We start from the raw sequence: 17,619 nt of genomic DNA, 5'->3' as shown, positions 1-17,619 counted from the left end.
GGCCAATAAAAATAAGAGATTAAGATGGGCAAAAGAACACTGACACTGGACAGAGGAACTCTCGCTAGAAGGCCAGCATCACGGAGTTGCCTCTTCACTGTTGACGTTGAGACTGGTGTTTTGCGGGTACTATTTAATAAAGCTGCCAGTTGAGGACTTGAAAGTGGCTAATATTGCGTTGATTCGATCACAATTCCCACAGTAAAGTGTTAACTAACGGGGAAATTAAGTTCAATCTCGTGCTTCTCTGCACGTGCTGATATTTCTTCGCGCCCACGCACTCCCGCAGCTTAGGGGGCGACTGGTAGCCTAGTGGTTAGAGCGTTGGACCAGGAACCGAAAGGTTGCTAGATTGAATCCCCGAGCTGACAAGGTAGAAATCTGTCATTCTACCCCTGAACAAGGCAGTTAACCCACTGTTCCTAGGACGTCGTTGTCAATAAGAATTTGTTCTTAACTGACTTGCCTAATTAAATAAAGGTTAAATAAAAAAATTGAGGGAACATTGGTTACGAGGTGATTGGTGGATGTCATTGTTACCTGCAGGAAGTCCCCAGAGTGCTGTGCATAGAGGAGAGCCAAGGTAACCTACTTGATACAGAATAGATTCCTGAATCTTCTGTCTCTGTCTGCTGAGTAGAAAACAACTTCACCACCACATATTAGTGACAGTGGACCTGCATGGAAAGAGGGATGGAGAGAGAGAAATAGTTGAGGTCATTCACATTTATTGTAACTTGAAAAACTGACAGAGTAAAAGTTATCACATCTTTATTGCAATCAGATTGTATCTCAAAGTATGGTTAGCGGTTTACAATATTGGCAATTATTAGGTTCAGAGCCTGACCTCTCTTGGCTCCCCCTCTTCAATCACTGACCTCTTCCCCAGTGAGGTGTATTCCCTGTCTGTTTTCACCCTGCATTTCCCCCTCTTCTGTCACACAGTTATGCTGGTCTTTCAAGTCATCCTCCTCTACTAAACGCCTCCTCGACTTAAGTACAAAGCTCTTAATTAAACCAAAGACCGTATAGAAAACGAAACCACCTTGGCTTTGGTTAAACCACATGGTTAAACATTTGCTAATGTTAGTTAGCTAGCTAGCTGACGTTAACCTAGCATGCCTCAATAGCCTGCTTTAATAACAGAAGAAACAAATAACTACTTACTTCAATATTGACATATTTGATTATCTTGCTAGTTGGTTAGATTTTTTCAGTAGAGAAACTCTATCGAACTTAACTTTTTAATATTGTCAGACATCGTTCACCTTTCATCTCGCTGTTAAAATAAAAATCAGGATAGAGAGCAGTCAAGCCTTGATTGGTGCAAAAACCTGACCAATTGCATTTCAGTAGACTGCTACAGGCTATGTTCATTGGCTAGAATGTCCCCGTTATACAATTATAGTAAGCGGTTGCGAGAACAAAATGGATTTTGGAGAGTAAACTGGAAAATTGGTGTGAGAAGGAGAAAAGACATCTGTGTGTGGAGTCAGGATGTGTGCAGTCATTTCTGAGTCTTGACAGACGGTCCTCTGCTCACTCGACCCCATTTCTTGTCTCTCGACTCAAGTGTTTGCTCACTCTAGCCCGTTCAATTTTGAATCGGAGTTGACACCATAGTATTCCCCATCGCTTATCAGTGCAATTTTGATAGCCAACTAGCTGAAAAGGTTTGAGAGAATTTATTTAATGTTCCCTCGTTAGATTTTAGCTCATCTTGCTCTTACTAGCATTAGTTGTTGATCTGTTGTTGATGTGCATAACTGAGGGAGAGACAGCTTACCTTTTCATGTTTGTTTGATCAATAGGTCTGTAAAGTTCCCAAATGTAATAGAACTCAGATGGTATTGACATATTTCCAGAAATCCATTCAGGTATATTTTGTGGCTTTTGGAGAATGCGTTCTAATGTTCTAAAATCGTAGTATTGCTACTGCCTGTGAACACAGTCCAGTTCAAAGTGAATGATGGCAGGCCCCTGTGGCAAATGGCTTATTTGCATAAAGGCCTACTGTAGCTCTGATTGGCGATGGTACACCCATGTGCCCTTACTTGATGAGAGAGAATGTTTTTTGGGGGGTTTTATTTACTGCAGTGTCTTAATTGTCAAAACGCACGGCCGCTTTCCCACTCTACATTGCTATAGAATTTTCATAAATGCCTTGGGCTACTCTACGTCATTCCCAAACATTCTACGAATTTATGAAAATTTGAAAATTACCATATACTGTATAAGAGCTCGCAGTGAGTCTTTCTGGGTAACGCGCTAAGAGCTTTCCACACCTTGATTGTGCAACTTTTCCCATTATTCTTTTTTTTTATTATAATGAGCTGTTGATCATTGCTAGACAACCATTTTCAGGTCTTGCCATAGATTGTCAAGCAGATTTAAGTCAAAACTGTAACTTGGCCACTCAGGAACATTCACCGTCTTCTTGGTAAGCAACTCCTGGGTAGATATGGGTTTGTGTTTTGGGTTATTGTCCTGCTGAAAGGTGAATTAATCTCCCAGTTTTTGGTGGAAAGCAGACTGAACCACATTTTCCTCTAGGATTTTGGCTGTGCTTAGCTCCATTCCATTTTTATTTTTTTTTTATCCTGTCCTTAACAATTACAAGCATACCCATAACATGATGCTGCCACCACTATGCTTGAAAATATGGAGAGTGATACTCAGTAATGTGTTGTATTGGATTTGCCCCAAACATAACCTTTTCTCCTGAATACAAAGTGTTAATTGCTTTGCCACATTCCTTGCAGTATTACTTTAGTGCCTTATTGCAAACATGATGCACGTTTTGTAATATTTGTAAACGCTATTATTGCATACGGAGTGAGTCCATGCTTAATTAATTAGTAAACATTTCTAAAAAACATTATTCCACTTTGACATTATGGAGTATTGTGTAGAGGCCAGTGAGAACAAACCTGAATTTAATCAATTTTAAATTCAGGCTGTAACACAACTAAATGTGGAAAAAGTCGAGTGGTGTGAATACTTTCTGAAGGCACTGAGACCTGAATATCACACACGTATCTTATCGTTGCAAAGAATTAATTGAATACAAGTAGTCAGCATGTTCATAACATGCCCAAGAGGGCAGAGGACAAAGAAAGGAAAAGAAGAATACTAATTGATACAGGTCTTCCATAATGGATTCATATAAGTGCTACATAGGAGACAACCAAAGAAAATAAAACATGGAGGCAGGATTAATTATAAATAATACAGGCAAGGTACTGCTTTGGTAGAGCCATAGCCCTTCTCTGCTGAATTCATTAGGGGAGAGATACTGTATATACAGTGTTTATCACATGGGACCCTATTCCCTATAAAATGCACTATTTTTTAACAGGGCCATCGGCCTCTGGGGTCTCATTTATAACCGTTGCATGACATTTTACACTAGATATCTGCGTGCGCCATTTCTAAAAATACTGCGCAGGTACAAAAACATTGAGATTAATAAACTTGGCCCACGTCACACACACACACAAGTTTCCCTTTATAAATCAGACTCGTCTTAAAACCGCGCGTTTACAAGCATTATAACTCCGCCGAACAACGCCCATTATTCACATTTTATGTGACAATAATGCAATTATTTTATGTATACTTTGGAAGTATTGGAATTAGGCCAAGACAATATATCTAAAGGAAATATCAAAGGAAAACTTGATCAAATGTCTGGTGTTGCCATTTTTCATATTTTTGTGACATTTGCTGTATTTGACCGTTTCTGAAACACAAAAACAATTGCAAATTGTTGTGGACCTGTTAACAGATCGTTTGAATTCAATGTTTTGCATTGACTTTTTCACCAAACCTAAATATGCTGCACTGCTCGCGAATTCGAAACACTGTCTACTCTGATTTTTTTCTTCCAACTACAGTAGGTCTACTTACAGTGGTAGCCTACACACTTCAATACAAAAAAAATCTACTGTCTGTTCACCTGTATGTTATAAACAGCACTCCCTTTCGGATGCATAGGCTATTATAATTTCACGTTTTTTTTGCTCTATCTAATAGTCCCAATGAAATGAGAGATGTGCATGTTAATTTGTTGTATCACTACTTCAGGAATATGAACTCATGGCCAGAAAAGGTGCGATGGTTATGATATGTATTATTTACATTTACATCATTTAGCAGACGCTCTTATCCAGAGCGACTTACAAATTGGATTATGTTTCTAAATTAAAATATTTAGGCTACTCAAGAAGTTTTACATTACAGTATTCAGACGAAGCCTTCAAACGTCAATGGAAAAGCTGAACCGTCTGTTCTACGGTTAAACTGTGCTTGGATCGGATCGCACAGGGCAAAATACTGGTAGCTTATCGATTTACTGCTGTGAAGTGGGTCCAATTAAATGAGATGGGACGAATGGTATCTTATGCTAACTTGTTGTAGGCCAATAGGCTATTTCGTAAGTATGAAACCATCACAGTCAGAAAAGGCGAGACATTTATTCTGCAATGATCATGGAAATTAATTAAAAAACAAATATTTTTCTAATTATTTTAGAATACAAAGCAAATAGATTTTCGCTCTTCTCACTAACAGCAAATTATTGCAACTTGTTATATATTTTTTGGTATGAGTAAGTCATATTTCCCATTTGCACAGGGCTATTAGGGTACTTTTGCCTTACTGCAATACAATACTTCAACCACTAGAAACTGTACGAATGCATGGTCTAAAGTTTGCGGGAGAATAAAACACATTCTCACGTCAAGTACAGTTTTTATAAATGCGAACTTTTGTGGAAACAGGCACATGCTAATTTTGGGGCATATTTTGTGAGTATGCAACGTTTATAAAAACGTAGTGCACTATATACAGTTGAAGTCGGAATTTTACATACACCTTAGCCAAATACATTTAAACTCAGTTTCACAAATCCTGATATTTAATCCTCGTAAAAATTCCCCGTCTTAGGTCAGTTAGGATCACCACTTTATTTTAAGACTGTGAAATGTCAGAATAATAGAAGATAATTATTTAAATCAGCTTTTATTTCTTATTTCCCAGTGGGTCAGAAGTTTACATACACACAATTACCATTTGGTAGCATTGCCTTTAAATTGTTTAACTTGGGCCAAACGTTTTGGGTAGCCTTCCACAAGCTTCCCACAATAAGTTGGGTGAATTTTGGCCCATTCCTCCTGACAGAGCTGGTGTAACTGAGTCAGGTTTGTAGGCCTCCTTGATCGCACACACTTTTTCAGTTCTGCCCACAAATGTTCTATAGGGTTGAGGTCAGGGCGTTGTGATGGCCACTCCAATACCTTGACTTTGTTGTCCGTAAGCCATTCTGCCACAACTTTGGAAGTATGCTTTGGGTCATTGTCCATTTGGAAGAGCCATTTGCGACGAAGCTTTAACTTCCTGACTGATGTTTTGAGATGGTGCTTCAATATATCCACAATTTTCCTACCTCATGATGCCATCCATTTTGTGAAGTGCACCAGTCCCTCCTGCAGCAAAGCACCCCCACAACATGATGCTGCCACCCGCATGCTTCACGGTTGCGACGGTATTCTTTGGCTTGCAAGCCTCCCCTTTTTTCCTCCAAACATAAATGGTCATTATGGCCAAACATTTCTATTTTTGTTTCATCAGACCAAAGGACATTTCTCCAAAAAGTACAATCTTTGTCCCCATGTGCAGTTGCAAACCGTAGTCTAGCTTTTTTATGGCGGTTTTGAAGCAGTGGCTTCTGCCTTGCTGAGCGGCCTTTCAGGTTATGTTGATATAGGACTCGTTTTACTGTGGAAACAGACACTTTTGTACCCGTTTCCTCCAGCATCTTCACAAGGTCCTTTGCTGTTGTTCTGGAATTGATTTGCACTTTTCGCACCAAAGTACGTTCATCTCTAGGAGTCAGAACACGTCTCCTTCCTGAGCGGTATGACGGCTGCGTGGTCCCATGGTGTTTATACTTGCGTACTATTGTTTGTATAGATAAATGTGGTACCTTCAGGCGTTTGGAAATTGCTCCCAAGGATGAACCAGACTTGTGGAGGTCTACAATTATTTTTCTGAGGTCTACGCTGATTTATTTTGATTTTCCCATGATGTCAAGCTAAGAGGCACTGAGTTTGAAGGTAGGCCTTGAAATACATCCACAGGTACACCTCCAATTGACTCAAATAATGTCAATTAGCCTATCAGAAGCTTCTAAAGCCATGACATCATATTCTGGAATTTTCCAAGCTATTTAAAGGCACTGTCAACTTAGTGTATGTAAACTTCTGAGCCACTGGAATTGTGATAGTGAATTATAAGTGAAATAATCTGTCTGTAAACAATTGTTGGAAAAATTACTTGTGTCATGCACAAAGTAGATGTCTTACCTGACTTGCTAAAACAATAGTTTGTCAACAAAAAATTTGTGGTGGTGGAAAAACGAATTTTAGTGACTCCAACCTAAGGTACGTAAACTTCCAACTTCAACTGTAGGGAATAGGGTGCCATTTGAGACACAGATACAGTATAGCTAGGAGGTCAACATGTAGGCCTATAGGGGCTGCCTGCATCTGTGGATCTACAGCAGATATGTACAGTTGCAGACAAATATATTGGCACCCTTGCACTTTTAAATAATTCCCCATTTCTTCTCAAATAAGTTGAAATTGAAAAAAACTGTCTCCACACTATTGGATTTTCAACATTGCAGAACCAAATATATTTTTGTGAACCTAAGTTTACAATTTTAACTGAGAAAATAAAGACAAATGGCATGGACAAAATTGGCACCCCGGAGCTAGTACTTGGTTGCACAGCCTTCGGCCAAGATAACTGCCAACAAATACTTCTTGTAGCCATCAATGATCTTGTTGCATCTTTCTACTGGCAATTTGGCCCACTCTGCAGCAGCAAACTGCTCTAAGTCTTCAATGTTTTAAGCTTTCACCGTAGGTTATGGATGGGATTTAGATCTGGACTCGTCACTGGCCACTCAAGGAAAGTCCAGCGTTTCTTCTTGAACCATTCCAGGGTGCTTTTTGTGTGTGTTTGGGGTTGTTGTCCTGTTGGAAGACCCACAATCTTCAACAGTTTTTTGGCACTGGGTTGAACATTGCACTCCAAAACACATTGATAATCTGATGATTTACTGTCTTGCACACATTCAAGGCCCCCAGTATCAGGGGCAGCAAAGCAACCCCACAGTATCGAACCTCACCCATAATTAATTGTAGGGAGGGTGTTATTTTCTTTGAATGCTTCATTTGGTTGTTGGTAGACATAGGAAGACCCCACTGCTGAAGGAGACAAGAAAGTGTGATTTAACTTTTAAAAAACCCACCTAAACAAGCCAAAAATCCCGGGGAAAATGTTCTGTGGACAATACAGATCAGTGTTAACTGACACACTCACTACAATCAAACATGGGGAGGTCTGGTAATGCTGTTGGGTTGCTTTGTTGCATCTGGTACTGCGGGCCTTGAATGTGCACAAGGCATCATGAAATCAGCAGATTGTTAGGTGTTTTGTAGTCCAATGTTCAACCCAGTGTCCAAGAACTGGGTCTCCATTGAAGGTTGTGCGTCTTCCAGCAGCACAACTCCAGAGATTAAAAAAAGCACCCAGGACTGGTGAACTGGACTGTTCTTGAATGGCGAGTGAAGTGGCCAGATCTGAATCACATCCAAAACCTATGGGAAGATCTGACAGCAGCATTTCACGCTGTGAGAAATTTTACAACACGTCACAATCAGAACACAATCAGAATGATTGAGAAGTATTCACCTAATTTTGAAATACTTTTAAAACAAAGCAAAAACGTGGAAACTATTGATATAACTTCCTCTGCGCTCAGCGAATATCATTATTCATATGCGCGCCACTAGAAATCCCTGCTTTAGTATGTTTCCGTTCGCAGATACATCCGGAAGAAAATACACCTTAATGGCCTGCTAATGTCCCTGGAGCTTGTAGGCTAAACTGCAGAGAAAAACCCCATAACTGATCCAAACGGTTGCCCAGTTATGGGGCTGGATGCAGTTATTTTGAAAATAATATGCACTCAAAACACCAGGCTTTTGAGCTATTATTCAAATGACGTAGGCTATTCACTGCATTTAAAAAAAAAATGTTGTAACCATTATTTAACTAGGCAAATCAGTTAAGAACAAATTCTTATTTACAATGACGGCCTACACCGGCCAAACCCGGACGACGCTGGGCCAATTGTGTGCCGCCCTATGGGACTCCCAATCACGGCCGGTTGTTATACAGCCTGGATTTGAACCAGGGTGTCTGTAGTGACGCCTCTAGCACTGAGATAGTGCCTTAGACCGGTATGCCACTCGGGAGTCCTAGACTAGAGATTTGTACCCACTTAACAATAACAACATTCTTCATTACGTTGTGTTGTTGCAGCCTAGGTAGGATACATTTCTTGTCCCTAAAAAACTGAAATAGGGTAGCTTTTCGAGCTGGTACCTGGGGACTGGGAGGGAGCGTACATAGTGTAAGGATACCTATGACTTCGTTATCTAATAAACATTTTCTGCTGTGTAAATTGACTGGATATATCCACTGCAGTATTAAGCCTAACAATGAGCTTATGAATTACGGGCTAATATGCTTCTAACTTGAATAGGCTATAGGCTACATCTCGAGACGGTCTGAGACACACCTGGCCTCTCTGCTGCCACCGCGATTCCTCTTAAATCTTCTGGAGTCCCAGGAAAAGCCAGACTACAAAAGCTTGTTGGACACTTAATTCAACTGATTTTCTTTAGCTTTCTAATAACCTATTGAACAAGAGACACACGCTTGCTCTTACTTGCTGAATGTAAAATAGGCTACAGCATTAAGAACGAGCGGGGAGTTGGAGAGAGGCCCATATTTTCCTCTAGTAGGCTAATCTTAACAATGGGCTACATACATCCTGACAAAATACATACATGAGTGGCCTGCTAATGTACCTTTCTGGACCTTCTAAACTTTTGAAAATAGACACAAACGGTTGCATAGTCAGGCCTAGGCTGTAAGCCTATGCAGTTATTCCGCCTGAAACAAAACCGGACATTTTGAGCGGTTATTCAAATTAGCCTACATCACTACAGTTTACAGCCTATGGACAATAATTGTGCACTCACTTGATTTTCACTTTTGTAGCCCAGGTATAATAATTGTCTTGTCTAAAAACGTAGGCCTCATCAATAGCGGAGCTTTGCATGCCCAGCAACCACAGAGCACAGCCTGGATCTGCCATTTCATAATCTATAAACTTTTTTTCTTGCACTTTGAATGGTAAATATTTAGCCTATAGCCCTAATATTTAGCTAATGAATGGCCTAATATCTAGCTTCTTACTTCGGCTACACATCACTAGCCTCTCTCTTCCAGCTGTTAGGGGTAGGCAGCAATTTGGGAGACAACAGCATTGATTCATAAGCCTCCAAACACACACACACACACACACACACACACACACACACACACACACACACACACACACACACACACACACAGAGTCATTGCTTTGATCAAATATGAATTGAAGGAAACAGTCTAACAATAAGACAATATGCATTTACATTGCAACCAACCCTTGCTCAATACACTTGAATGTAAGAGGACATATTTTCATGGCCAAACAGGGAGTCAACACATTCAGCACATCGATTAATAAGAAAATCAAAATTATTTATTTCCTAATGTTACTCACCTCAGTGTAAGTGCCTGCAAGGGGCACAATGCGCAAATAAGGCTAAGACGTAAGTCCATAGGAAGGTTCAAATGTACAGTTGAAGTCTGAAGTTTACATACACTCAGGTTGGAGTCATTAAATCTGGTTTTAGAACCCCTCCACAAACTTCTTGTTAACAAGCTATAGTTTTGGCAAGTTGGTTAGGACATCTACTTTGTGCATGACAAGTCATTTTTCCAACAATTGTTTACAGACAGATTATTTCACTTAAAATGCACTGTATCACAATTCTAGTGGGTCAGAAGTTTACATACTAAGTTGACTGTGCCTTTAAACAGCTTGGAAAATTCCAGAAAATGATGTCATGGCTTCAGAAGCTTCTGATAGGCTAATTGACATCATTTGAGTCAAATGGAGGTATACCTGTGGATGTATTTTAAGGCCTACCTTCAAACTCAGTGCATCTTTGCTTGACATTAATGGGAAAATCTAAATAAATCAGCCAAAACAGAAAAAAAATTGTAGACCTCCACAAGTCTGGTTCATCCTTGGGGGCAATTTAAAACGCCTGAAGGTACCACGTTCATCTGTACAAACAATAGTACGCAAGTATAAACACCATGGGACCACGCAGCCGTCATACCGCTCAGGAGGGAGACATGTTCTGTCTCCTAGAGATGAACGTACTTTGGTGCGAAAAGTGAAAATCAATCCCAGAACAACAGCAAAGGACCTTGTGAAGATGCTGGAGGAAATGGGTACAAAAGTATCTATATCCACAGTAAAACGAGTCCTATACTGACAACCTGAAAGGCTGTTCAGCAAGGAAGAAGCCACTGCTCCAAAACCGCCATAAAAAAGCCAGACTACGGTTTGCAACTGCACATGGGGACAAAGATCATACTTTTTGGAGAAATGTCCTCTGGTCTGATGAAACAAAAATAGAGCTGTTTGGCCATAATGACCATCGTTATGTTATGAGGAAAAAGAGGGAGGATTGCAAGCCGAAGTACACCATCCCAACCATGAAGCACGGGAATTGGCAGCATCACGTTGTGGGGGTGCTTTGCTGCAGGATGGACTGGTGCACTTCACAAAATAGATGGCTTCATGAAGAAGGAAAATTATGTGGATATATTGAAGCAGCATCTCAAAACATCAGTCAGGAAGTTAAAGCTTCGTCACAAATGGCTCTTCCAAATGGACAATGACCCCAAGCATACTTCCAAAATTGTGGCAAAATGGCTTAAGGACAACAATGTCAAGGTATTGGAGTGGCCATCACATAGCCCTGGACTCAATCCTATAGAACATTTGTGGGAAGAACTGAAAAAGCTTGTGCGAGCAAGGAGGTCTACAAACCTAACTCAGTTACACCAGCTCTGTCAAGAGGAATGGGCCAAAATTCACCCAACTTATTGTGGGAAGCTTGTGGAAGGCAGCTTGTGGAAGGCTACCCGAAACATTTGGCCCAAGTTAAACAATTTAAAGGCAATGCTACCAAATACTAATTGAGTGTATGTAAACTTCTGACCCACTGGGAATGTGATGAAAGAAATAAAAGCTGAAATAAATCTACTATTATTCTGACATTTCACATTCTTAAAATAAGTTTAAATGTATTTGGCTAAAGTGTACGTAAACTTCCGACTTCAACTGTATACAGTACTAATCAAAATTTGGACACACTCATTCAAGGGGTTTTTCATCATTTTTACCATTGTTCTACAATGTAGAATCACAATGAAGACATCAAAACTATGAAATAACACATATAGAGTCATGTAGTAACCCCCCCCCAAAAAAGTGTTAAACAAATCAAAATATATTTTATATTTAAGATTCTTCAAAGTAGCCACCATTTTCCTTGAGGAAAGCTTTGCACAATCTTGGCATTCTCTCAACCAGCTTCATAGTCATCTGGAATGCATTTTAATTAACAAGTGTGCCTTGTTCAAAGTTAATTTGTGTTATTTCTTTCCATCTTAATGCGTTTGAGCCTATCAGTTGTGTTGTGCCAAGGTAGGGGTGGTATACAGAAGCTAGCCCTATTTGGTAAAAGACCAAGTCCATATTATGGCAAGAACAGCTCAAATAAGTAAAGAGAAACGACAGTCCATCAGTACTTTAAGACATGAAGATCAGTCATTCAGGAACATTTCAAGCACTTTGAAAGTTTCTTCAAGTGCAGTCGCAAAAACCATCAAGCGCTATGATGAAACTGGCTCTCATGAGGACCGCCACAAGAAAGGGAGGACCACCACAGGAAAGGGAGGACCACCACAGGAAAGGGAGGCCCAGAGTTAACTCTGCTGCAGAGGATAAGTTCATTGGAGTTACCAGCCTTAGAAATTTCAGCCCAAATAAATGCTTCAGAGTTCAAGTAACAGACACATCTCAACATCAACTGTTCAGAGGAGACTGCGTGAAGCAGGCCTTCATGGTCAAATTGCTGCAAAGAAACCACTACTAAAGGGCACCAATAAGAAGACTTGCTTGGGCCAAGAAACACTAGCAATGGACATTAGACCGGTGGAAATCTGTCCTTTGGTCTGATGAGTCAAAATGTGACATGTTTGGTTCCAACCGCCATATCTTTGTGAGACGTAGAGTAGATGAACGGATGATCTCCGCATAGGTCGTTCCCACCGTGAAGCATGGAGGTGTTGTGATGGTGCTTTGCTGGTGACACTGTCAGTGATTTATTTAGAATTCAGGGCACACTTAACCAGCATGTCTACCACAGCATTCTGCAGCGATACACCATCCCATCTGTTGTGCGCTTAGTGGGACTATCATTTGTTTTTCAACAGGGACAATGACCCAACACACCTCCAGGCTGAGTAAGGGCTATTTGACCAAGAAGGAGAGTGATGGATGGAGCGCTGCATCACATGATGCAGCACTCCAGTGAAGGAAAAGCAGCCAACAAGTGCTCAGCACGTGGCTACTCCTTCAAGAATGTTGGGATAACATTCCATGTGAAGCTGGTTGAGAGAATGCCAAGAGTGTGCAAAGCTGTCATCAAGGCAAAGGGTGGCAACTTTGAATAATCTAAAATAACAAATATTTTGATTTGTTTAACACTTTTTTGGTTACTACATGATTCCATATGTGTTATTTCATAGTTTTGATGTCTTCACTATTATTCTACAATGTTGAAAATAGTAAAAATAAAATAAAAACCCTTGAATGAGTAGGTGTGTCCAAACTTTTGACTGGTACTGTACATTTGAAAATGTTTAAACATTTTAAGATATTATACCATACATACAAGTAACAAATAATCAAGTGCTGTAGTAGAAAACCTACATTGAATTTTTTTATCAGTCTTGTTTAGTGTTCTCTAAGCTCTTAACCACAGCAGGGAGAGTCCATGTTAGCCATAAATAAGACTTTACATACATACACTACTAGACCAAAAGTATGTGAACACCTACTTGTCAAACATCTCATTCCAAAATCATCAGCATTAAAATGGAGTTGGTCCCCCCTTTGCTGCTATAACAGCCTCCACTCTTCTGGGAAGGCTTTCCACTAGATGTTGGAACATTGCTGTAGAGATTTGCTTCCATTAAACTACAAGAGGATTAGTGAGGTCCGGCACTGATGTTTGGCGATTAGGCCTGGTTCGCAGACGGTGTTCCAATTCATCCCAGAGGTGTTCGATGGGGTTGAGGTCAGGGCTCTGTGCAAGCCATTCAAGTTCTTCCACACCGATCTCGACAAACCATTTCAAAGCGCAGAATCCTCTAGAATGTCATTGTATGCTGTAGCGTTAAGACTTCCCTTCACTGGAACTAAGGGGCCTAGCCCGAACCATGAAAAACAGCCCCAGACCATTATTCCGCTTCCACCAAACTTTACAGTTGGCACTATGCATTCTGGAAGGTAGCGCTCTCCTGGCATCCGCCAAACCCAGATTCACCCATCGGACTGCCAGATGGTGAAGCATGATTCATCACTCCAGAGAACACATTTCCACTGCTCCAGTGTCCAATGGAGGCGAGCTTTAGACCACTCCAGCCAATCGCTTGGCATCGCACATGGTGATCTTAGGCTTGTGTGCGGCTGCTCGGCCATGGAAACCCATTTCATGAAGCTCCCGACGAACAGTTATTGTGCTGACTTTGCTTCCAGAGGTAGTTTGGAACTCAGTTGCAACACTCACTACTGAGGACAGGCTATTTGGACCAACTCCATTTTAATGGCCATGATTTTGTAATGAGATGTTCAACGAGCAGGTGTGCACATACTTTTGGGCATTTAGTGTATTTTAGAACATGTATGTATATAGAACCTATGTACAAATTATGCACATGCTTTAAATTACTATTGCACATTACATAAAAGAGTTGACTGTTGCTGATATCTAGATTGAAGCAGAGCAGCTTCAAGGTACAACAGCAGTATTCTCAGCTAACTACTGGAGCTAAACAGGAGACCCTCACACTGCCACTGAGGTCCCTCTCCCTACCCCCTGGACCACTTACCACCCAGTGGGTGAACAACCCAAGTCTAAGCCTAGTTCCTCTGTCTGCTTTAGAGACCCATATTGTTCAACTGACAGAATGATCAAACATCAGGCTTCATGGTAAAAAATAAGGGTTTCTTTGTGAAATAAATACAATTTGTAGCATTGTTAAAAAGGTAAAGGAATAAGAATCAAATGAAATAAAAACGAGTGAGATTAAAACATCACCGTGGACATCCAGGACAAGCAGCTTGTAAAAATTCCCTCCAGTGGGTTACAAAAAATAATATTTTTGTGATTTTCTTCTTCTTTTTTTACTAAAATATAAGGATTTTTTTATTCTTTGCACCTGTTCATAAAAAAAATATATAGTGCCAACAAGGCCTCTTTTCAATATATCTACAGTACAATAGTCTTGCAAGTGAGTTCTTAAAAAAAAAAATCCTATAGTTTTAGCGTGTTAATTTACATAAAAATGCCTCTACAGTCATTGGCTTAAAAAATGTTAGAATAAATGATACAAAAGGAAATATAAATAAATGCTACTGAGAGTCTTGTAAATGTGTCTTTTCCTCTATGGCCTGTTTCACTATTTCAGCCAACTTCAAGCGATCCACTTTGTCAGAGAAGGCCCGTCCTACAATGGAGACCAAAGAAAGAAATGTTGACTAGAACCAGATTTTAGGGAAATTCCACTCTTTTTCAACATAATTTTCATCTCCAGCACCATCCAACGTCAACACATTTCAAAACGTTGATTACAAAACATAGATAAACAAAGAGATTGAAGATAAGTGTTTACCGATGACATCATCCGGAGACACTGATGCCATCATCTGCTGTGCATCATGTGATTTTAACCAAGAGCAGGTAAAGGTTACTAACTGAGGAATTAGAATTTTATGCTGAAAAAAGGTAGAACTTCCCTTTAATTATGGGATTTCCTCCACAGAAATTAGTGTTGATGTACAGTGCCTTCGGAAAGTATTCAGACCCCTAGACTTTTTCCACTATGTTACATTACAGCCCTATTCAAAAACGGATTACATTTTTTTTTTAAAGCAATCTACACACAAAAACCCATAATGACAAAGAGAAAAGTTTTTAAATGTTTGCCCAGAAATACTTTATTTACTTAAGTATCATACCCTTTACTACGAGACTTGAAATTGAGCTCAGGTACATCCTGTTTCCATTGCTCATCCTTGAGATGTTTCAACAACTTCATTGGAGTCCACCTGTGGTAAATTCAATCGATTGGACATGATTTGGAAAGGCACACACCGGTCTATATAAAGGTCCCACAGTTGACAGTCCGTAGCGCTCCGAGACAAGATTGTGTCGAGGCACAGATCTGGGGAAAGGTACCAAAAAATATCTGCACCATTGAAGGTCCCCAAGAAAACAGTGGCCTCCATCATTCTTAAAAATGGAAGAAGTTTGGAACCACCAAGACTCTTCCTAGAGCTGGCCGCCCGATCAAACTGAGCAATCGAGGGCGAAGGGCCTTGGTCAGGGAGATGATCAAGAACCCGATGGTCACTCTGATACAGCTCCAGAATTCCTCTGTGGAGATTGGAGAACCTTCCAGAAGGACAACCATCTCTGCAGCACTCCACCAATTAGGCCTTTATGGTAGAGCGGCCAGCGGAAGCTACTCCTCAGTATAAAGGCACATGAGAGCCTGCTTGTAGTTTTCCAAAAGGAACTGAAGACCCTCAGACCATGAGAAACAACGATTCTCTGATCTGATGAAACCAAGATTGAACTCTTTGGCATGAATGCCAAGCGTCATGTCTGGAAGAAACCTGGCTCCATCCCTATGGTGAAGCATGGTGGTGGCAGCATCATCCTGTGGGAATGTTTTTCAGCGGCAGTGACTGGGAGACTAGTTCGGATCGAGAGAAAGAAGACACGGAACAAAAGTACAGAGAGATCCTTGATGAAAACCTGCTACAGAGCGCACAGGACCTTGGACTGGGGCGAAGGTTCACCTTCCAACAGGACAACGACCCTAAGCACACAGCCAAGACAACTTAGGAGTGGCTTCGGGACAAGTTTCTGAATGTCCTTGAGCGGCCCAGCCAGAGCCCGGACTTGAACCCGATTGAACATCTCTGGAGAGACCTGAAAATAGCTGTTAAGCAACGCTCCCCATCCAACCTGACAGAGCTTGAGAGGATCGGCTGAGAAAAATGGGAGAAACTCCCCAAATACCGGTGCGCCAAGCTTGTAGCATCATACCCAAGAAGACTCAAGGCTGTAAACGCTGCCAAAGGTGCTTCAACAAAGTACTGAGTAAAGGGTCTGAATACTTAGGTAAATGTGATTTAAGTTTGTTTTATAAATTTGCAAACATGTAAAAAAAATAATAACAATAATTATACTTTTTTATGGTGTATTGTGTGTAGATTGATGAGGGGGGAAAAAAACAATTTAATCAATTTTAGAATAAGGCTGTAATATAAACTGTGGAAGGTCAAGGGGTCTGAATACTGTATACAGTTGGAAGTTTACATACACCTTAGCCAAATACATTAAACTCAGTTTTTCACAATTCCTTACATTTAATTCTAGTAAAAATTCCCTGTCTTGGGTCAATTAAGATCACCACTTTATTTTAAGAATGTGAAATGTCAGAATAATAGTAGAGAAAATTATTTAAAATCAGCTTTTATTTATTTCATCATATTCCCGGTGGGTCAGAAGTTTACATACCAAATACTAATTGAGTGTAGCATTGTCTTTAAATTGTTTAACTTGGGTCAAACATTTCAGGTAGCCTTTCACAAGCTTCCCACAATAAATTGGGTCAATTTTGGCCCATTCCTCCTGACAGAGCTGGTGTAACTGAGTTAGGTTTGTAGGCCTCCTTGCTCGCACACACTTTTTCAGTTCTGCCCACAAATGTTCTATAGGGTTGAGGTCAGGGCTTTGTGATGGCCACTCCAATACCTTGACATTGTTGTCCTTAAGCCGTTTTGCCACAACTTTGGAAGTATGCTTGGGGTCATTGTCCATTTGGAAGACCAATTTGTGACTAAGCTTTAACTTCCTGACTGATGTCTTGAGATGTTGCTTCAATATATCCACATACATTTCCTTCCTCATGATGCCATTTATTTTGTGAAGTGCACCAGTCCCTCCTGCAGCAAAGCACCCCCACAACATGATGCTGCCACCCCTGTGCTTCACGGTTGGGTTGGTGTTCTTCGGCTTGCAAGCCTCCTTTTTTTCTCCTCCAAACATAATGATGGTCATTATGGCCAAACAGCTCTATTTTTGTTTCATCAGACCCGTGGACATTCATCCAAAAAGTGTGATCTTTGTCCCCATGTGCAGTTGCAAACTGTAATATGGCTTTTTTATGGCGGTTTTGGAGCAGTGGCTTCTTCCTTGCTGAGCGGCCTTTCAGGTTATGTCGATATGACTCGTTTTACTGAGGATATAGATACTTTTGTACCTGTTTCCT

At 40.5% G+C, this 17,619-nt stretch overlaps 1 protein-coding gene across 2 annotated transcripts in view; it reads right to left on the bottom strand.

Moving 5' to 3' along the window:
• Positions 1 to 465: 465 nt before the first annotated feature.
• LOC115199712 (MAP kinase-activated protein kinase 5-like) overlaps positions 466 to 17,619 on the bottom strand; it is a 41,705-nt gene continuing 24,551 nt past the window's right edge. The window contains exon 14 of one of the 2 annotated variants that reach the window (XM_029762051.1): positions 466 to 677. In XM_029762051.1, coding sequence (XP_029617911.1) covers positions 589 to 677 — 89 coding nt within the window. In that variant the 3' untranslated portion in view covers positions 466 to 588. Of the gene's footprint in view, positions 678 to 14,261; positions 14,785 to 17,619 lie in introns of those variants that run through there. The other variant, XM_029762050.1, reaches the window with a different exon arrangement.

Source organism: Salmo trutta, chromosome 9 (assembly GCF_901001165.1).
Source record: "Salmo trutta chromosome 9, fSalTru1.1, whole genome shotgun sequence".
Lineage (NCBI taxonomy): Eukaryota > Metazoa > Chordata > Actinopteri > Salmoniformes > Salmonidae > Salmo > Salmo trutta.
This window is presented reverse-complemented; position numbering and strand designations above follow the sequence as displayed.